The 18631-nt window shown below is 36.7% G+C and overlaps 2 protein-coding genes across 2 annotated transcripts; one reads left to right on the top strand and one right to left on the bottom strand.

Moving 5' to 3' along the window:
- Positions 1–3445: 3445 nt before the first annotated feature.
- Positions 3446–9683, top strand: LOC121952182 (V-set and immunoglobulin domain-containing protein 1-like). The gene is given in 8 exon segments (XM_042498707.1): positions 3446–3491; positions 3604–3767; positions 4909–5116; positions 8229–8298; positions 8300–8382; positions 8461–8577; positions 8675–8819; positions 9590–9683. Coding segments are annotated over 8 exon segments (927 nt in total).
- A 1248-nt stretch (positions 9684–10931) lies between these two features.
- tmlhe (trimethyllysine hydroxylase, epsilon) lies at positions 10932–17880 on the bottom strand. The gene is made up of 7 exons (XM_042499694.1): positions 17573–17880; positions 17326–17502; positions 13958–14237; positions 13698–13817; positions 13011–13247; positions 12003–12141; positions 10932–11830 (listed from the first exon to the last, which is right to left on the bottom strand). Exons 1-7 carry the CDS (start codon positions 17709–17711, stop codon positions 11699–11701), a joined length of 1224 nt encoding a protein of 407 aa, XP_042355628.1. The 5' UTR covers positions 17712–17880; the 3' UTR covers positions 10932–11698.
- Between the last annotated feature and the right edge of the window lie 751 nt (positions 17881–18631).

Here is an 18631-nt window from a genome sequence, read left to right as displayed (position 1 = left end):
GCTGTAGTGGGAGGATGAATAAGTGTGTGTGGAGGTATTTCACTGATATGGGAAAAACATTATGAGCAATTTGGCAAGAAACGTCCTACAAAAGCTTAGTAAAATGTGACAAAAACTGCCCCCCAAATTAGCTGGCATGTACTATTAGACAGGTCTATTAAGGTCTATTAAAAATGTGCAGAAAACTCTATTTGTAATATCATTTAAAATTACGTTACAGAAAAAAAGAGGAAATATATATCTGCTTTTTTAGTACTTTCTTTGGGTCATTATCATTTTCTTGTCTTTTACTTTACTTTTTTCCTTTATTTTCCTGTAATTTTCTTGTAACCTTTTACTAATTACTTGCTTATTTTTGGGCCATTTCTTATGAAATTGCTTGTCATATTGTTTTTGAAAGAAATTCTGCCAAATTTCTTGATATTCCACAGGGTAAAATACAGTGAAGTTTAAAAAAAAAAAAAAAGGAAGTTACCTCCATGTCGTACGCTTTCATTTGTGGCACCTACGGCACTTAATGGTAATTGGAGTATGTTTGTTGGCAGACTGCCTGCATTGTAATATACAGTCCCATTTAGGGCACTAGTTATCTGGATTTTGTGATCTTGAAAAGTTTGTATCTGGCTCAGGGTGATGTAATCCAATATGGCTTTGGGGTACAAAAGTGACTGGCTGATCCTGAGTAACAAAAGATGAGATTTCTAAATCTGGATCATCACTATGATTGATTGTGGTTGTTAGGGCCACCACTTTGGTAAACACCAAACTATCTCAACAACTAACTGATCGATTCCTGTGACATTTTGTGCTGATATTCTTTGACTTTTTCCTGTTTCATTTTGAAAGTCACTTTCTGTCATCTTTCATTTACTTCCTGTTGTATCTTTCCTCACCTGTTTTTCTATCACACCTGTTTTTCATTGAGTAATTCGTCTCTTGGACATTTAGTCTGTGTGTTTTCCCTTTTTTAGTAGTCAGGTCGTGTGTGTTTGCAGCTTGTAGTCCATGTGCCATACTGATTGTTCTTGTTTTAGTTTTTGTGGTTTCCCTTTGTTCTTGGATTGGTCTCAGCCTGGTCCCTCAGGTTTTTTTGAACTTAGGCAATAATGCTCCCTTTTTTTCTCCTTCAACTTAGGGTGCTCTTTTTGAAGTGAAGCATAACAAAATGTTTAGGATTTTGGAGATCCCCTTACGTTTACTGTTATGCCACCATGAGGTTTTTGGCTTAAGATCTAAACAATTGACGGTTGGATTACCATTAAATTTGGAACACATGGTGCCAAGAAGATGAATTTTAATTTATTTGGGTGATTCCCTCACTTTTCCACCAGAGTCACCAGCAAGTCGTTTTATGCTTTAAATGTCCAAATTCCTGAAAAACATTCCCATCAGTTGATACTGAAACAGATATATATCAATGCTGTCCCAAAACCAGAAGATTAAACTGCCCTGAAATGAAAAAAAGGGAACCATATAACAGCAGAGAATTTATTTTATTTATGCATTCTCTATCTTATGAACAGCTCAGCATTTTCAAAATGTAACCACGGGTTTGCATTATTTATTATTTTCGTCATATTTTTTGGGCTTTCCCGCTTGACTTTATGGAGCAATGTGCAGTTTTTATTCACCCTCTCTTATCGCCTATTTACTCACGCTGGTAACTTGATTCCCCTCCTGGATCCTGATCAGTTGCTCAAGAGCTGCTGATTTCATTGAGGAGACTGCCCTTACTTGTTTCGCCGTACAGTTCTGCCCAAACACACAGGTGCCAACATGTGTTGTTTTGAGTCTTAAGACACTGAGATCATCTCACTTCCCATCCCATCATGTTAGCATTTTCTGGATAATAAGCTCCACATGCCTCCATCCACTTCCCACATTATCCACCTCCATCCGCCCCGCTCCCTCGCCCTTCCAGTCAAGCCTGACCAACATTTTTCACATTGTAAATTACTTGTGTCAGCTTCTGGTAATTATAGACAATTAATAATATGTGATTAACCGTCTCTCTCCATCAGCTTTGTGCTCTGTGAGCGAAACGACAAAGGTGAAACTGCCTGTATTAGGTACGCAGCGCCAGGGAGTGAACTCCCCAATGATAAGCAGCATGTTGCAATGCTTTGGCTTACACTTCCTTGGGGCGAGCGATAAAGGCCAGGTGGGGATTGAATTACATTAATTCCTTTGCCAGAGGCCCTGACCCAGACTGACTTACAAGACAAGGAGGACAGAGTGATGAGCTGTAGCGAAACTACTGCCAAAGTACTGAAAAATGAATTAACCATCAGTGTCACAACACACTGTGGCCCTAACCTGTTGTTTAAAGTCAACAACCTCGAACACACACACACACACACACACACACACACACACACACACATCGGTTTCACTGACTGTAACTTGATCTGCTCTCATTTAAAATCTAGCTAGAAAAAAAGTACACTGAGCTAGACTCAATCTAAGTCAGTCTGTTCTCATTCATCAAATACCGCCGCTTTGTCAGTAGGCAGGTTTCCATTAACCCTCAAACTGCTCAAATTAATACTGCGCATATAAAATGCACCTAATAGAAAAGGAAAATATCACAAAAAAGTTTTTATGCTAACATGAGGTGACCAGAAGCAATTCGAAACAGCCGTATTTTGTAAAACTGCAATGGGCAATGGAAGCACCTTTTATAGGTCACATGATGCTACGTCTATGAGCCTGTCAGTAGGAACTGGCTCCCTCATGATGCAGCAGCAGCTACAAGAGCTGTTATTGCATCACATAACTTCAAAAGTTGAGCAGATCATCCAGGAGTTTTAAATCCACATAACTTTTTATGAATTATTTCTTTTTACTTATTCTTTGCAATTTCCTTGTGTTGTTTCTTCTTTAATTTGTCATTGCCCTGTTCATGTGTTTTTTGTTTCTTTGAAATCAAGCAAATTTTCTCAGGTTTCAGTGGACTAAGGGAATCAAGAGATGCAAAACATCCACAAAGTCTGTGTGTTTTGAGGTGGTGGGTCCTTTTGCATGTATGTCCAGGGCCCTATTGTCTTATAATCTGCCCATAGATATACTTCAATTAAGTGAACTTCAGATTACCTTTTTTTAACTTAAAAATTCATGTCATATTATTTAGATATATTTATGAACGGGTGTGTTTTTTCCCTAGCTTTCATCTGCTCCCATCCCAAATTATTAACGGCCACATCAACATTTTTTGAAAAACAACACAGTAGGCTACACACACCCAGTCTGGCAAACATGGAAATGCAAACATCGTGTTATCAACAGTATCGGCCGGTCCATTAGCCAGCATATTGTAACCTTGCCTGTGACACTGTAATGGTTTTTTTTTTTTTTAAACTTCTCTTCCGGTTTTGCTTGCAAGAGTTGGTGGTGAAAAGCGCAGACGGCTGAGCTCTTAACAAGATCTGTGATTGAAACTCTGAAGATGAACTCCGCATCACTGCGCTTCATGGTGCTTATAAGCATACTAGGTAAATAACTTTGTGATTCTTCATCTGTAATTCTTTGTTTTGGGGAGTATTTTTATGTGTGGGATTGCAGTGTTTTTAGTAATGTTTAATTTTGTGTTTTGTTGTTTTGCAGGATGTGTTGAATTGATCACAGTCAAGACTCCAAAGAAATATGTCAATGTTACACTGGGAGGAACCATCCTGCTCCCATGTACGTTCGTGACCACTGCGGAGAACACCGACGGGCTCACCATCCTGTGGAACTTTGAGTCATCATCCTCCAGTACGCCACAGCAGGTAGACACACACTGCTGCTCAGATCAGAGCTTTGCGCCAAAAAGAGGCAAAATGTGCAATATTTTCAGTGTCGGTATATTTCCATCTATTGAGCACAAAAGCAACCTTTTCCCCATCTATGTTTGGTTTCAGTCCAGTTGCTTGCAGTGTTTGTTTAATGACTCTACGAAGCTTTTAAGTGACACGGTGAAGACATCAGTCATTTTTTGGTTTCTTTAAAGTTTGCTAACGCAGGACAAAATCTTCTTTACTCAAAACGTGGCTTTTTGTCCTTTTAATCGGTTGTTGTATCAGATTAACGCTGGGTTTAATCTAATGAAAGAACTTGACACTTTGAAAGATATTCAAAGTTTCAGTTGCTTTTAAATCAAGCTTCAGCATTCCCCAAAAACATCTTGAGCGCCTTTTTTAGTGCGTCAAATATCCATAAAATATATATATATAATATTGACCGACTGCCAAGAGACACACCTCACTGACACCACAAAGCTTGTGATTGAGAAATAAGATGAAAGCAGATTTTATTATATGAGAATGATTGCAAGAGCATGGCTATTATTCTGAGTTGAAGATTAATCTAACAGGAAAAAACAGGAAGGATTATGTTGAAAAAGCTGCTGTGTCCAAATCTTTTTTTCATTTTTTGGGAGGCAAGCATATTTTTTTATGCTTTGCAATGGGAGAGTGCTGGGTGTGAATTCTATGCGTTTTTGAATTTTTTTCTGCTTTTTTTGTCTGAGTCTAAAAATGTTTGGATAAAAATGCTGCGCTCATCCATGTCACTTTAGCTTTTCAGTCACCGTGGACGCGGAAGTAGTAATTACAGTGTTTGACCACTATAAATACTTGCTTCAAAGCCTGGTGCACATCACTGGGGGCCTGATGACGACCCGGTCCGTATGTAGATACAGTATAAACGGCTCATTTTTACATAACAAAAACACAACAAATCATATTATCTGGTGATTATCTACCCATGAAAACATGCTTATTATGTTTCATTACCAGCCCCTAAATCCTACACACTGAACCTTTAATTAAACCAGTTTTACAACAATGAGGTTTTACAGAAATGCATTATACAGAAATATTTGTGTCTGTATCGTGTCACGTCATCTGACTTGTTTCCATCTGCTTTCAGGTGTATTACTATCAGTCAGGAAAGGACATCACTACAGATTCTTTTACAGGCAGGCTGGAGACTCCGTCTTCTCCCGCCACCACCAAAAACGCCTCGATAATAATAAGAAACATGCAGCGAGCAGATGCTGGCGTCTACACTTGTCAAGTTCACAACTTTCCAGATGTGGACGGACAGTCGGAGGTCAATATCATTGTGGATGTTCTTGGTAAGTTTTGTTAATTCCAGACGTTATTTTTTTGTAATAAATGTTTCATCCTCTTGAAAGAAAATTTAATTAGTGAGGACCTTTAAATATCCCAAATGCAAACTTTAAAAAACAGTATGAATTTGTTTACTTTTAAAGGGACAGGTCTATGATGCCAGAGCTGTGACAGTAAATGTTGGCATTAAAAATATGATTTGTCACTGAAAACAAAAGACTGAACTAAAATAGGAAACACTGAAACATTTGTATTTTAAAAAGTTGTCGTACGGATGGTTGAATGTGAGTTGCCGAGTGTTGGAGACATCAGCCGTAGAGATGTCTCACCAATATGGACACTAGATGATTCAAAGCACCAAAAACATTTTCAAAAATGCTTGCTTTTTTGTGCAGTTATACAATCAGCGGTTGCAGTTCAGTAAAAAGAAATTAGTTCGGACATGAAACAAAGTTTGTTGATTATGTTGAGTAAACAGATCATGATTTCTGGAAAGAGACATTGCTGTTGAATTTTTTTTAATATATATTTTTTATGTATAATAATACTTAATATGTCCAACACTCTACAACTCACATTAAAACAATCTAGATGGAAAAATAGCATTACAGGTGAGAGGAAAATAAATATTTTTGATTTAAGGTTGACTGCCCCTTTAAGAGTCAAGTAGATATAAATGTAGCCGACTAAATTAGTATTTGAGTAAGAGCGAGATAACCACACAGCCTTGAGACAAATGATACTGCTGGGCCACACCCCTTAACAGTATCAGCTGAATATTTGCATGTTGTTCACACCTGGATCTGGGTGTAGTCCATAAAGTGACTACGTGCTGGTGCGGTTTGAAAACTGTTACTAAGACAGAGAAAAGGGGAACAGAATCTGTATTTCCCCATGATGGCCGCAGACATCATTGTTTAATAATCTTGTGTATATATTTACCTCATCTACCTAATATCAACTGTGAATTTCAGTTTTAATTTACTCAAGTGGAGATGAAACTAAATTTTAGTGAATCTGCACATTTGTAAATGGTTGTGGGCCTTTATTTTTGCTTTAAGTGAAGCAAGGTCCACACATATACAGGATTTTTTCTTTTTAAAAGATTATTTTGGAGGGCTTTTTTCTTTCTCTCAATTATATCTCAGTTATATTTTCTTTAAAAATTTATTTTTATATTTATTTATTAATTATTATATTTTAAATTATTATTATTATTATTATTCTTATTATTATTATTATTATTATTATTATTATTATTATTATTATTATTATTATCATTATCATTATTATACATAATATTCATTTATTGGTATGTTTTAAATTATTATTATTATTATTTTGACTTAAAATCTGTTTGTTTTTTGTTTGTTTTTTTCTCAAAAAAAAGTTTTTTGTTTTTCTGACACAATCGCAGTACTTTTATCACTTATTATGGTGTATTGACTTACAGGACCTTTTTGCTAAGGTTGTACATATTTTAGGGATATGAAATAGCAAAATGTATCTTTTATCAGCGCTGTAACATTAACAAATCTATTAAAACAGCGGCCCTGAATCGTGTGATTAGGGAATTACATTCAGTTTGAATCCTCTCATTCAGCGAGTTACCAGGGACAACCTCGCAGGCCTCAGTATCCTCGGTAGTTTCCATGGTTACTGCAGCACTCTCCTCATTGTCAGTGTTGGAAAATTAGAGTAGGACTGTGACTGCATCCTTGTACTGCATTCAGAATATACATCAGCATCTGCTGCATGCCAAACACACGCCTTCGTAACCTTTAAGAAAATGTTTGCAGGACGACACGCTGAATGCGATGCATGCTTAAGCGCTGTATGAATATGTATGGCTCCTCTCATGCTGATTATTGTGGGATTAAAGATTTTCATTATCGCTTGCTGTTACATATGGTAATATTTTAAAGAGCGAGGAGTCTATAATTAATTACAAATGTAAGCTTTTCCATTATTGTGAAAATAGCTGTTAAAATGTGGAGATTCAGTCTGAACTCAGGAGCAGAGAGTTGTAAGGCCACACCCAACGCACTTCCTGCCTCGTGATGACTAACCGACGGACACGCGACGCCCTGTTTGATTAACAGCAAGTGAAGGAAAGAGTAAAGTGTCTTTGTTACCAGGCACACAGATTTATACATGTCATCCTGTCTCTACCTCGATGTGACTGCTATGACCTATTTTAGTATATATAGAAGTATATAGTGCAGCTACTATCTGTCTTTACAGCTTTGTAGATATGGGTTCATCCAGGCGTGGTGCAAAGTACATAATGTCAAAAAGGAGAGATGTGATACATACAATGCACTGAGTATATTTTATTTAATTATACTTCTTACCTGGAGTTCTTTTAAATGATGTACTTGTGTTACATATATAGTAAGGAAAGGGTGTGAGAACTTCTTTCACCACAGTCTTAAAGAGACAGTTCACCCCAAAATCAAAACGGCACATTTTTGCTCTAACCTGCGGTGCTATTTATCAATATAAACTGTTTTGGTTGGTTGGTTTTAGTTGCAGACTTCTCTCTAGTATTATGTATCTAGATGGTTCTTGGCTTGTGGTGCTTAAAGCGTTTTGTTTTGGGGTTTTTAACTATTTTATTTTGTTGGGTTTTTTTTTCAAAATTTCAGATAGTTTTATTGTAACTTTTTACTGTATTTTTTTGGTAATTTGGGGTGACTTCTAACTAACAATAATTATATATTTAAAATTATTTATATTTCCATTTTCAGCACTTACATACTTATCTTCCTTTTTTTCTTTTTCAAACCATTTTTTAGTTCTTTTTACACATTTTCAGGTAGTTATTTTGTAACTTTTTACCTAATTTCTTGCTAACTTTTGGTAATTTCTTGTTAATTGTCTAATTTGTTTCCTGTCATGTTAACACAGAAATGAAGCTTTTGCTCAGGTTTCAAGGGACTCAGACACAAGTGTGACGTAAACTCTGTTACCAAACCTCTCAGGATCTATTTACTCTGCTCTTGTTGAAACAGTATGAAGAATTTCTGCTGATTGAACATGTGCTTCATGATAAAGTAGATTTACTAAATTTAAAGTAACAAAATAAACCCATGCATCCTCCTTGTGCTCTGTCAGAGAGGCCCTCTGTTCCTTACTGCTCCGTGCACGGTGATGTGGAATTTGGTCACCTGGTCACTCTGACCTGCCAGCGAGCACGGGAGCCCAAAGCCAACCTACACCTGGACCAGACTGGACCAGACTAGCACGTGGAGTCGTGCACGGGGAAGAGGTCAGTAGTGCATGTTTGTGTTGTACTGTTGTGCAAAATCAGCCACTTTAAACATGCGTGTGCACTCGTTTTCCTCAGCAACCCCAGGTGGAATACTGGAAATCCAAAACATGACCCAGTTTCAGTTTGGGGAGTACCGCTGCAACGCTACGAATGTGGTGGGATATTCAACTTGCACTGTTGAGCTGAGTCCTGGTATGTTTGTAATTTTGTTGTTTGAGAATATGAACAAAAAACACACATTGACAAAAATACTTTAAAAGACTTCCTTCCTTCATGTTTGTGTGAACAGAAGTGAGTGACGGAGTGATTGCTGGTGCTGTGATCGGCGCGCTGCTTGGGTGCGTGCTGATCCTCCTGGTGGTTTGGTTCATCGCCCACACTGTGAAAAAACACAAATATAAATCAGTCAAAGTGTCAGAGGCCAACGAGATGAAGTGAGATTTTTATTTTTATTTTTATAACCCTTTAACAGCACTTTTCTTGTACTGCTTTCTGATGCCTTTAACAAGTATTTAAAAAGTAAGGGAAAATTTCGAGGGAAAAAAAGAAAAAATATATGATATAATAAATAATATATATAAATATATTAATAATATATTATAATAATAATATATAAAATATTTGTAATGATAATAATAGTTACATATTTAGAATTATGCTAAATGATCATCATAATTCTTTTTAACATATTTCAGGTAATTTCCTTGTTTTTGCCTTTTTCTCCCTTTTGTGCTAATTTTTAGGTAATTTTCTCGTACTTTCTACTACTTTTACAGATCATATTCAAGATTTTATAATAAGGTTTTATATGTTTGGGGGTATGTTTTGACCTTTTTAGGCTATGGAGTCAGATCTTTGTAGATTTATTTTTGAAATATATTTTAAATTGAATATTAAAATTAAATTTTTGAAAACATATTTTAAAAGCTTGAATAATAATTTTTAGTGCTTCTTTGAGGTCATTTCCTTGTTCCTTTTTGTTTTTAACTCCCTTTTTATGCTATTTTTCTGGTAATTTTCTTGTACTTTTTACAGATTTCTTGCTATTTTTCAGGGGTCTTTTCTTCTTAAATTACTACTTCCCTTCTTCTTGAAAGAAATCAAGGCAATTTGCTTAGTTTTCAAAGCGTTAATGCTGTAGCATTTCATTATGTCATTCCCAGTTCAAGTGTGTAACATCAACTCTCTTTTTGTCCACTAAAAGGAGCCCTCTTCAGGTGCAGGAGGCCTCAGAGAGCGTTCCTGTGGCAACCACGGCCGACAACCTCCATGCTGAGGGAGATGAGGCACAAGCCTAAAAAAGGCCGTCCGAAAACAACTGGAGCAACGTCACTCCTCTGAACAACAGGATGTTTGGTCTTTATCATATACGTCATTCTCAGATTTAATCACTATGGCCAAGCTCACGTTCACATTTGAAGTTGCATTTTGATACATGTTTTCTGAATCAAGAATTTTATTATGCTGATATCATCAGTTTAGTCTTTTACAGCTTTTTTGTGTCATTTTTTAAACATAAAATACGATTGAATATTTGCAGTACTTCTTTTTTTTTTTAATCTAACATTCAATCTATGTTGAACCCTGCATTGGACATACAAACTACATTAAACCTTTCAGTTTAGAAAAAATAATCCTTTCTTTTTTTCAGTTAATGGATATAACACACTATAAACGGGCTCCCAGTTGATCATGGTTAATACAAACTGTTAAACAGCTGTAGATAACGTTCAGATCCTGGTTAAATAAAATATTGTGTTTTTAGAGTCACTGAGTCATAAAGTTCTTCCATTAACATTAACGTCCTCTTTAAACAGCTGTAGATAAATTATGGCAATTTGCACTCTAAAGTTGTGTTATTTCCCCATTAATAAAAGCAAATATTATACAGGTCCTTCTCTAGCACAATTAAATTCTATATATTTCATGCAAATTAAGCTGGCTACCGCCTGCCAATGCCAAGATAGCATCCAAAAATTCACAATTATTTGGAAACTGCAAAGCAATACAGACCTTTAACCCTTTCAAACCTAGATCCACATCATTTTAATTGCATTCAGATGCCTTTTAATTTAAACATGGCAAAATACACAATGAGCAACCTGGCAAGAAATTAGTAAAATTAGTAAAAAAAAAAAAAAAAAAAAAAAAGAAAAAGACCTTAAAATTACCTTACAATAAACTAAGGGTAATTAGTAGATTTAAAAAATAAATAAATAAATAAAAAAGGGAAAAATGTCCAGAAAACTGTATTTAGAATTCTTGTAATTATACATTTTACTTTTATGCTAGAGAAAGCACTTTCTTATGGTATTTTTTTCTTGTTTGTTTTTGTTTTTTACTTCCCTTTTTTGCTTTACATCTTTATGGAGCTGCCTGCTCCACTTTGATTCTAATTAACTTTGCACTGGTTACACTTTAACTAAAGAAAAGCTTTTGCCAACCTTATTTGCACATATAACTCACCCAGTGTAAAGCTGTTTTAACACCAAAGTCATATTATAACACAGCAGAAAAACTTCAGAAGACAAAGTTTCACTGTTTTTATTAATTTTTACAAAGGAAGAATAAAAAAAGCATCCTGATTGGAAACATTACAAAGCATGACTTGTTCACATTGGTAGTAGTGCCAGTACAGAACCAGTGAGTGCCCCTCCCTTTACGTTACTCTAAGTCTAACTCACGTTACGCAGCACAAAGGGAGAGAGAGACTGCACCATAACAGCACTGAAAACACCTAGTAAATTTGCAGCTCACAGCAAGTTAATACGATAGAGATAGGCTTTTGTTTGACATCTAGTGTTGGTAAAATGTGCATATGCGATCTGTCATTAGTAACATTAGCTTGTTTACTATGTTACATGAATGCCGCTGTAACACTAATCGCCCCCTGAGTACTGTTCAAACTGTAAAACTTTATATGGAAAAAAATCTGCAAAAATTTGTCTTGAACAACCGAATCTGATTCGACTTGCATAACTCTGAATCACTTACAGCCTTAGTTTCCAGTGTGAAAAGTTTTTACCAATACAACCGTCCCCATTTTTTGTCATTCTGTTGGGGTACCTAGCACACAGATACTAAAAGGCTCTTCATATAAACACTTTTTTGTTGTTTTTTGTAGGATGACAACATAAAAACTCTGTTTAGTGGACCATCAACAAGATGCAGCATTTCTCCCTCTTTTTTTTCTTGTGATATATTAAGGCATTACTTCATTACATGTTGTGCAACTCTGCGTTGTAGAATAACAATAACTGAATCTAAAGGCTAATTGATTCGGCACAGTAGTGAAGGCCCCTCATGTCCAAGATCAGGCCTGTAGTCCAAAGCAGCGTGCAGTGCTGAGGATGTCGTCTCTGGTCAGATAGCATCCACAGAGCTGCCTCAGGCCGGTGAAAGACTCCCTCCCGTGCATCACACGCCAGTTGTCTATGAAAATAACCTAAAGAATAGAGAGGATAAAGTCGTTAGATCAAACTAAACTACACTTACATATATATCATTTAATTATACTAAAACTGTAAATTACGTTTTGGCAATTGGAGAAGAATGTATATATTTTTGTTTTCTGGCTTGTCTGAGTGTATCCTTGTTAAGAGGTGTAACTTTCTTACTTTCCCTGGAGTCAGTTTCACCCACAGCTCGTTCTCTGGCCGCCTTAGCTCTGTTGTCAACTCTCGATGTGCAGCATACCATCTCTGAACCATGTCATGAGGTAATGTGTTTATCACTGATCTGTCATAGTTGTTGTATCTGGTGAAGAAAAGGTACAACAATCTTCAATTATACAACAATTTAAAACATTTTATCAAACCTTTAAAACTACAGAATATTCTAACTACCAAGGAACAATTTCAAATTGCCAGAAAAATGTTGGCACTGTACATTTCTGCAAACCACAGATACATTACATTTTCAAGTTGTGTAGCAATGTGATGCGATGTGATATAATACGATACAATACTATGCAACAGAATACAATGTGACACGATGCGATGTGACACTATGTGATACAATACAATTCAATGCGATAAAATGTGATACGATACGATACATTCTGATGCTATGCGATATGATGCGATGCAATGCAATGTTATGCAATTCAATGCGATGCAATGCAATACGATAGCAATGATATGCAATGTGATGCAATATGATGCAATATGTTGCGATAAGGTGCGGTACGATACAATACGATACGATACGATACGATACGATACTATACTATACTATACGATGCGAAACGAAACGATACGATACGATGCGATGCGATGCGATACGATATGTGATTACACTTGGTTATGGTGCTTTAAATGTCTGGTTTGGGGGCACAATTCCCATTGAAAAGAGAGTAATGTCTGTGAAAAAAAGCTTTTCTAACTACTTACGCTGAAAGAAGAGTGACGGATTCTTACAAACAAAAGTTGCTGGAAACACAGCTATGATTTGCAAAATCACGACCCAGTTTGTCGTTTGTTGGTCTTTAACAGTGGTCTGCAGCTTGGCAGGTGTATATAGCTCAAAGGTACATTTTTTCACCTCTACATTAAAATCCTAAAATTTTATTGCCAAATAATTCACTACTGCACAAACATGAGTATAAGATGAAATCACTAACATACCGGATGAGGTACATTTCATTGTTCCAAGGATAGACGTTGAGCAGAGGTCCGATGCCTGTCATGTGGTTTTGGTGTTCGCCAGTGTTTTCAATGTACTCGTGCCTGATGGGCACGCGGGCAAGCAGCTCAAAGTTTTCAGGAGACTGCTGGCGCAATTTTTCAGCAGCATAGAATCCGTCCACAAGTAGTGTCCTTCCCCCCGTCCCCTCATGCTTGAGGCAGTGAAAAACCTGGATTCTGCAACAGCAGTCAGCAGCATCGAGTTAGAAAGTGCGATAGAAAATGCATATTTTTATTAGGTTTTATATGATGTATCAAAATTAACACTGCTCAGTGCGATGAAAACTGTTGACATTGAGATCGCTTATAGGGGACAAAAATGACTTTATTTTTAAATACATACAGAAATAAATAAAGAAAGAAATATATATCTAAATACAGGGATAAATAAATAAACAGGGAAATAAATAGAGGAATAAAAGATAAATATAGAAAAAAATGTATACAGGAATACAGGAATAAATTAATATGGAAATAAATAAATATTGGCATGAATAATTACAGGATTTTTCTTTTTTTTTAGGTAAAGCTTAATTTTTTTTAATGTTACTTTTTCAGTGCTTCAAAAACAATTCCTTTCACTTCCTTAGTGTTCAGGCTGTATCAGTTGATCTCTGCTGCACCTACCCACATGGCTCCTGAAAGTAGGAGGTGTCAGTGTGACGGTCCAGGGCCAGCTGGCTGTAAGCAGAGTCTCCTCTGGAAAAATCTGAGGTAAAACACCACATTCTTCCATATGTAGTCTCCCTTATGGACCAGTAACACCAAACACAAATGGATTAGGAACAAGTGGAAAAATGCTTTGCGCTTAATATTTCTATTAAAAGCAAATCAATAATACAGAATAGTAATTTCACGTAAGATTAATCAAAAAGAACCACTAATACCTGATGAGACTGACCCTCTGGGTAACTTCCTCTGTAGCTTCAACTGTTACCGGGACATTGTCTACAAAAGCAATCCCATACAGGATGTAGTTCTGGAGAAACTTCTTTACTTCATCATCAGAGCTCATAAATGTGTCATATTTGACAGACGGTACGTTAGCTTTCTTATAGATGTCTGAATTCCACAGTACGCGCGGCTGGATGACGCTCTGCTTCTTTCCTTCAAAGCTGTTCTCTGCGAGCCAGCTAAAGCTGTACTTTGACACATGACCTCCGGGCCCTGCGGCACAGAAAAAAACACTGTCATTAGGTACGATTAATGGAAATTGTAAATATATGCACAACCTGATTTTGACTAATTTTTATTATTTTTTCATGAATGGTTAGACCATATATGGGAAGATCACAGTGTGTGCATTATATATTATTGGCAAAAAAGCTTATTTTTGTAAATTTATTGTTCAAAAATAGAAAAGCACAAAAATGACAAGCAAGGTTAACGAACAAGGTGGACAAAGTGGACCAACACTCTTGTACTTAAGTATAGTAGCATTTCTTTAGCCCTGAAATTCACTAACCCAGTCATTGTAATTAAAACATGATCTAAATTTGATTGATATTCATGCATTTTTTTAAATGTTCGTCAAATGTGAAACTTATTTTTCTTTGTGCTGGGCAGCAGTTTGTGGCCTGTGAAAATGAGATGTTTTTTCCTTTATCTTGGTACGATTAATCTGAACTACTAGTCAAATTTTCTCTTACCTAAGAGAAGAGCAAAAACCAAAAAATCAGTGTGTACAAACAAAATGAGAATAAATCCTGGATACAAGCAAAAAAAGATGAAATCTATTCATTTATAGTTTCTTGCGTGAGGCCCAGTGTGCTTTAACAAAAACACAAATGGGAGAAACTCATAATAACTATTCTGTACTGCAGTACACCGGGTTGTAAAGGATTACAGGACAGCTCATAAAAACTTCTTTTATGTGTACTGTAAGCATAAAGCACATGATCTGTGTGCAACACGAGTATCCAGGAGTTCCCTTGTAACATTAAAAATGAGTATTTAGCAAACCAAGTCTGTGAGGGCTAATGTTCATGGATAGGATGTGCACACGCTCACTCAGCTGACCTTGAATATGCACCACCACACTGTGTATATGCCAGCATGCCCACAGCAGTGCATGCATCATCAGCTGTCTTGGGGCTGACAGGTCCCCATTTGTCAGTTTATGTAAGATTCAGCGCCCCTCTTGTGCATAAATTTAAAAAAAACAGAGTAACAGCCCGGCAGCTCACAGGGAGGCATCAGTCAGTCTTTAGGACAACCCTGAGTAGCATGAGCCAGACTGACGCCCACAGCCAGGAAGCACGGGCATCTCCAAGCTGCCAGACTATTAAAAGCTTACAGTGATGGTATCTCCCTGTCCATGTTGTGCTTCCCATTTAAAGAACTGAATATTAAAGGAGTATAATTATTAGGATGTGCAGAGATTAAAGCCATGGGGTCACAAGACAGAGGAAAATGGGAGTGTGTGTACATGAAGCCAGCAGTTCTTACAGGCGAGGGGCAAAGTAGAACCTGTTTCTTTTTCCTCTGCTTGCTGCTGCAGGACTGTTTTTTTCTCTTAGTCCAAAAACTAAATTACTCATATTGTGCTGGAGTGTGTACAGTATAAGGCAGTGATACTCAACTTACAGCCTGCAGGCCGAATCTGGCCTCCAGCAGAGTGCCCGATGACCCCCAACCATTTTCTGAGTCACGATATATTGAAAGTGATTCAACTGGGAATTATTTTTGTGCTGTTAGTATATATACGGTGCCAGAGTGCATTTAAAAAAGCATCAAAATAGAGCTTGTTTATCAAAAAAGTGCCAGTGGAGGATCCCCACACCCCCGACATGGGTCCTAGCTAAGCCCCCAATGTCCTAAAATACTAGAATTGTCCTCAAAATCCTTGAAATGTCCTAAAATCCTTGAAATGTCCTAAAATCCATGAAACATGTATGGGGCTGCTGCTACCGCTTTATTTTTGTATCTATGTCCCAACTGCACGTGCTGAGATTTTTTTTAATATTGACGCTTTGTGGTCTCGTCTCTGAGATGGGAACAAAGGTAGTAATAACCCCAAACCAAACTCCATGTTTTCGAAAGAAATTGCTCCAACTCGCTCAGGGTTCAAGGGTTTAAATACTTGTGAGCGGCTTCTGAGCATAGGACGATAAAAGTGGTTTCGACCAAGTTTTAAAAGGGTTAACAGACACAACAGCACAGGCGCAATTTGAGTTTAAAACCACGAATTTATCATTATTTTTTTCATTGTGTCAAGCTACCTTTGGTAACTCTAACATGTCCATGTGCATGAGAAGCAAACCCATTCGTGGTCTAATCTTTTTTATATGACAGCATCTGTAAGAGCCAAATATTCTCTAAGCCAGTTCATAAAAGATGTTGCAATTCACTGATAGAGGTTGATATCTATATCACGGTGACATAGTGATTATTTTATGTATGCATATCTTGTGGTAAACAATGGAAGCAGTCCAGAAGCGTCCTTCATGACCTGACCATACCCTAACAGATTAACAAAGAGAATATTTGCACAACAAAACACAGTCGCCACAAAGGGAAAAGTCCGCTCCTTCTCCACATGTGAAGAGAGCTCCACATGTTGCCTGATATCAAACAGAAGTGTCAACTCAGTGCAGATTCAAAGGTCTGAACCAGGACACTCGATGATAAAGTGCTCTGAAGTTTATGTGTGACTACTTATTGCTATAGGCAGCCCCTCATTGGTTTTCTAAAAGTAAATGATTGAATCAAACTTTAGTTTTCATGTGGCAAATACCTCATTTAATCATTCTTAGTTTTAAATCAAACGTCTTCTCATGTCCCAGTAAAACACTGTCAGAGATGCAATAGAACTTCACAATGTAACACACATTTTGTTACAGAAAAAAAAGATTTTTTTTGAGGCCATTTTTAAAATTTATTTATTCTTCTTGCCTTTTGTGTTGATTTTCTTGTAACTAATACTCTTGTACTATTTTGTGCTATTTTTCAGGCCTTTTTTATTGTTAAGTTTGTTGTCACCCAATTCTGTTGTCTTGCTACTGGAAAAGCTGTTGTTATTTCCTATGTGAAAATTCAATAAACAGTGTTAAAAAAAAAAAAGAAAGAAAATTGCTACCAAGTTGCCTGCACTGGACACGCAGTGGTGCATAATGACTTTATTAAAGTGTCATTACAATGCAATTAATAGGGATGGTCTATTATGAGGTGCAGACAACTTGACTTTAAGACACTTTAAGCATGCTTTGTCTAACCACATTTTCTCTGTAGTGTAACTTTATCTAGACTGACTTACACGTGAGGACCAGATAACCATCTTGCACAGCTGTTTTTTCAGGACGGATGGTGAGGTCTATGCTCCCGGTGTCCACGTTTCTTTGGTTGGTTTTGGAGTTGAATGAAGACGCAGAGCGGCAGTGATCCCGCAGCCACACGTAGTTAAAATGCATCCGCGTGCCTCCATAGTCGAGCGCTGTTGATGTCATATGCATGGGATTAAATGTGTGTTTTTCCTGAATGCGTTAAAATGCAGTTAAACTCACCAAGAGAGTCCTCGAGCAACTGAAATGTTGCTGAACTGCACGAGCGGATCGTGTGTCTCCACGGTGCGTTTCTGACTGCAAACAGCAGCTGAGTTTGGTTTAAAGCGCGGAAAAACATCCGATTCAAAGAGCCCAACATTGTAAGCACTTAGAATAAACAACAAAAAGTGGAAGTTAAAAGGATAAAACCTCACTTTCGCACGCGGTTTGCAGCGCTCAACTTCTTCTCGTATTTCCCTATACAACAAGATTAATTATTAAACACAACATACGTTCTCTTATTGTAAAACTGAGCAAAGGCATCGTGACCTGGCTAATACCAGTGGAGTAGTTAGAGACATGCGCGTTCACGTTAACGTCAACACAATGATCATCTGGGGCTGCCACAGCAGCGAGCAGCAGAGGGCGGTTTTAGTCCGTTTGTCTGCCCGGAGGATTAAAACGAAGACGGAAGTGGAGAGGGGTCAGTCTCACTTTATTCGTATATACTCTTTATGATCGTGACGTCTCTTAATCTGCAGTGCTTTTTATTTTAACTCTTATAAATCTGGATCGACTTAAGTTTTCTTGTGCTGCGTTCAGGCGCTATTTAATGACTGATTAATTATTTTAAAAATATTTAAAACGTTTTTTTAAACTATATTCATGATCATTATAATTATAATTACCGATCTAAAATATATGTACTTTATTATATATAGTACTACTATTCTGTATAGTTTTGATTAAAAATGAAAATGAACTTAAAAAACATAAAGAAATAGTTGAATCATTTGAAATATATGTCTCAGTAACAGGAATATGTACAATATGGACGAAAACAAAAAGCATTAAAAATGTGTTTTAATGAATTAGGCGTTGTAGTCCGATATAGTCCTAATATTTTATAATATTTATATAAAATACTCATATGTTTTTGTTCTGATGCATTTGCTTATTCCAGCTATATTTTAAAAATGTTATTTATTTACCCTTTTTTTTAAAATCGTTGGTTTAGGTTTATTTTCCATGAGAGTTATATGCTCTTTATATAATTTGTCTGTTTGCGTCATTATCAAC

This window comes from Plectropomus leopardus, chromosome 13 (assembly GCF_008729295.1).
Source record: "Plectropomus leopardus isolate mb chromosome 13, YSFRI_Pleo_2.0, whole genome shotgun sequence".
Classification (NCBI taxonomy): domain Eukaryota; kingdom Metazoa; phylum Chordata; class Actinopteri; order Perciformes; family Serranidae; genus Plectropomus; species Plectropomus leopardus.
This window is presented reverse-complemented; position numbering and strand designations above follow the sequence as displayed.

Excerpts from the sequence above, each read along its gene's own strand:
- tmlhe (XM_042499694.1), bottom strand. The coding sequence starts at position 17,711 with ATGTTGGGCTCTTTGAATCGGATGTTTTTCCGCGCTTTAAACCAAACT. Across the intron at positions 13,248-13,697 it reads TACTTTCAGGAGCCATGTGG|AATCCAGGTTTTTCACTGCC; the intron begins GTAGGTGCAGCA and ends CTGCTGTTGCAG. Across the intron at positions 11,831-12,002 it reads TGAAACTGACTCCAGGGAAA|GTTATTTTCATAGACAACTG; the intron begins GTAAGAAAGTTA and ends TCTATTCTTTAG.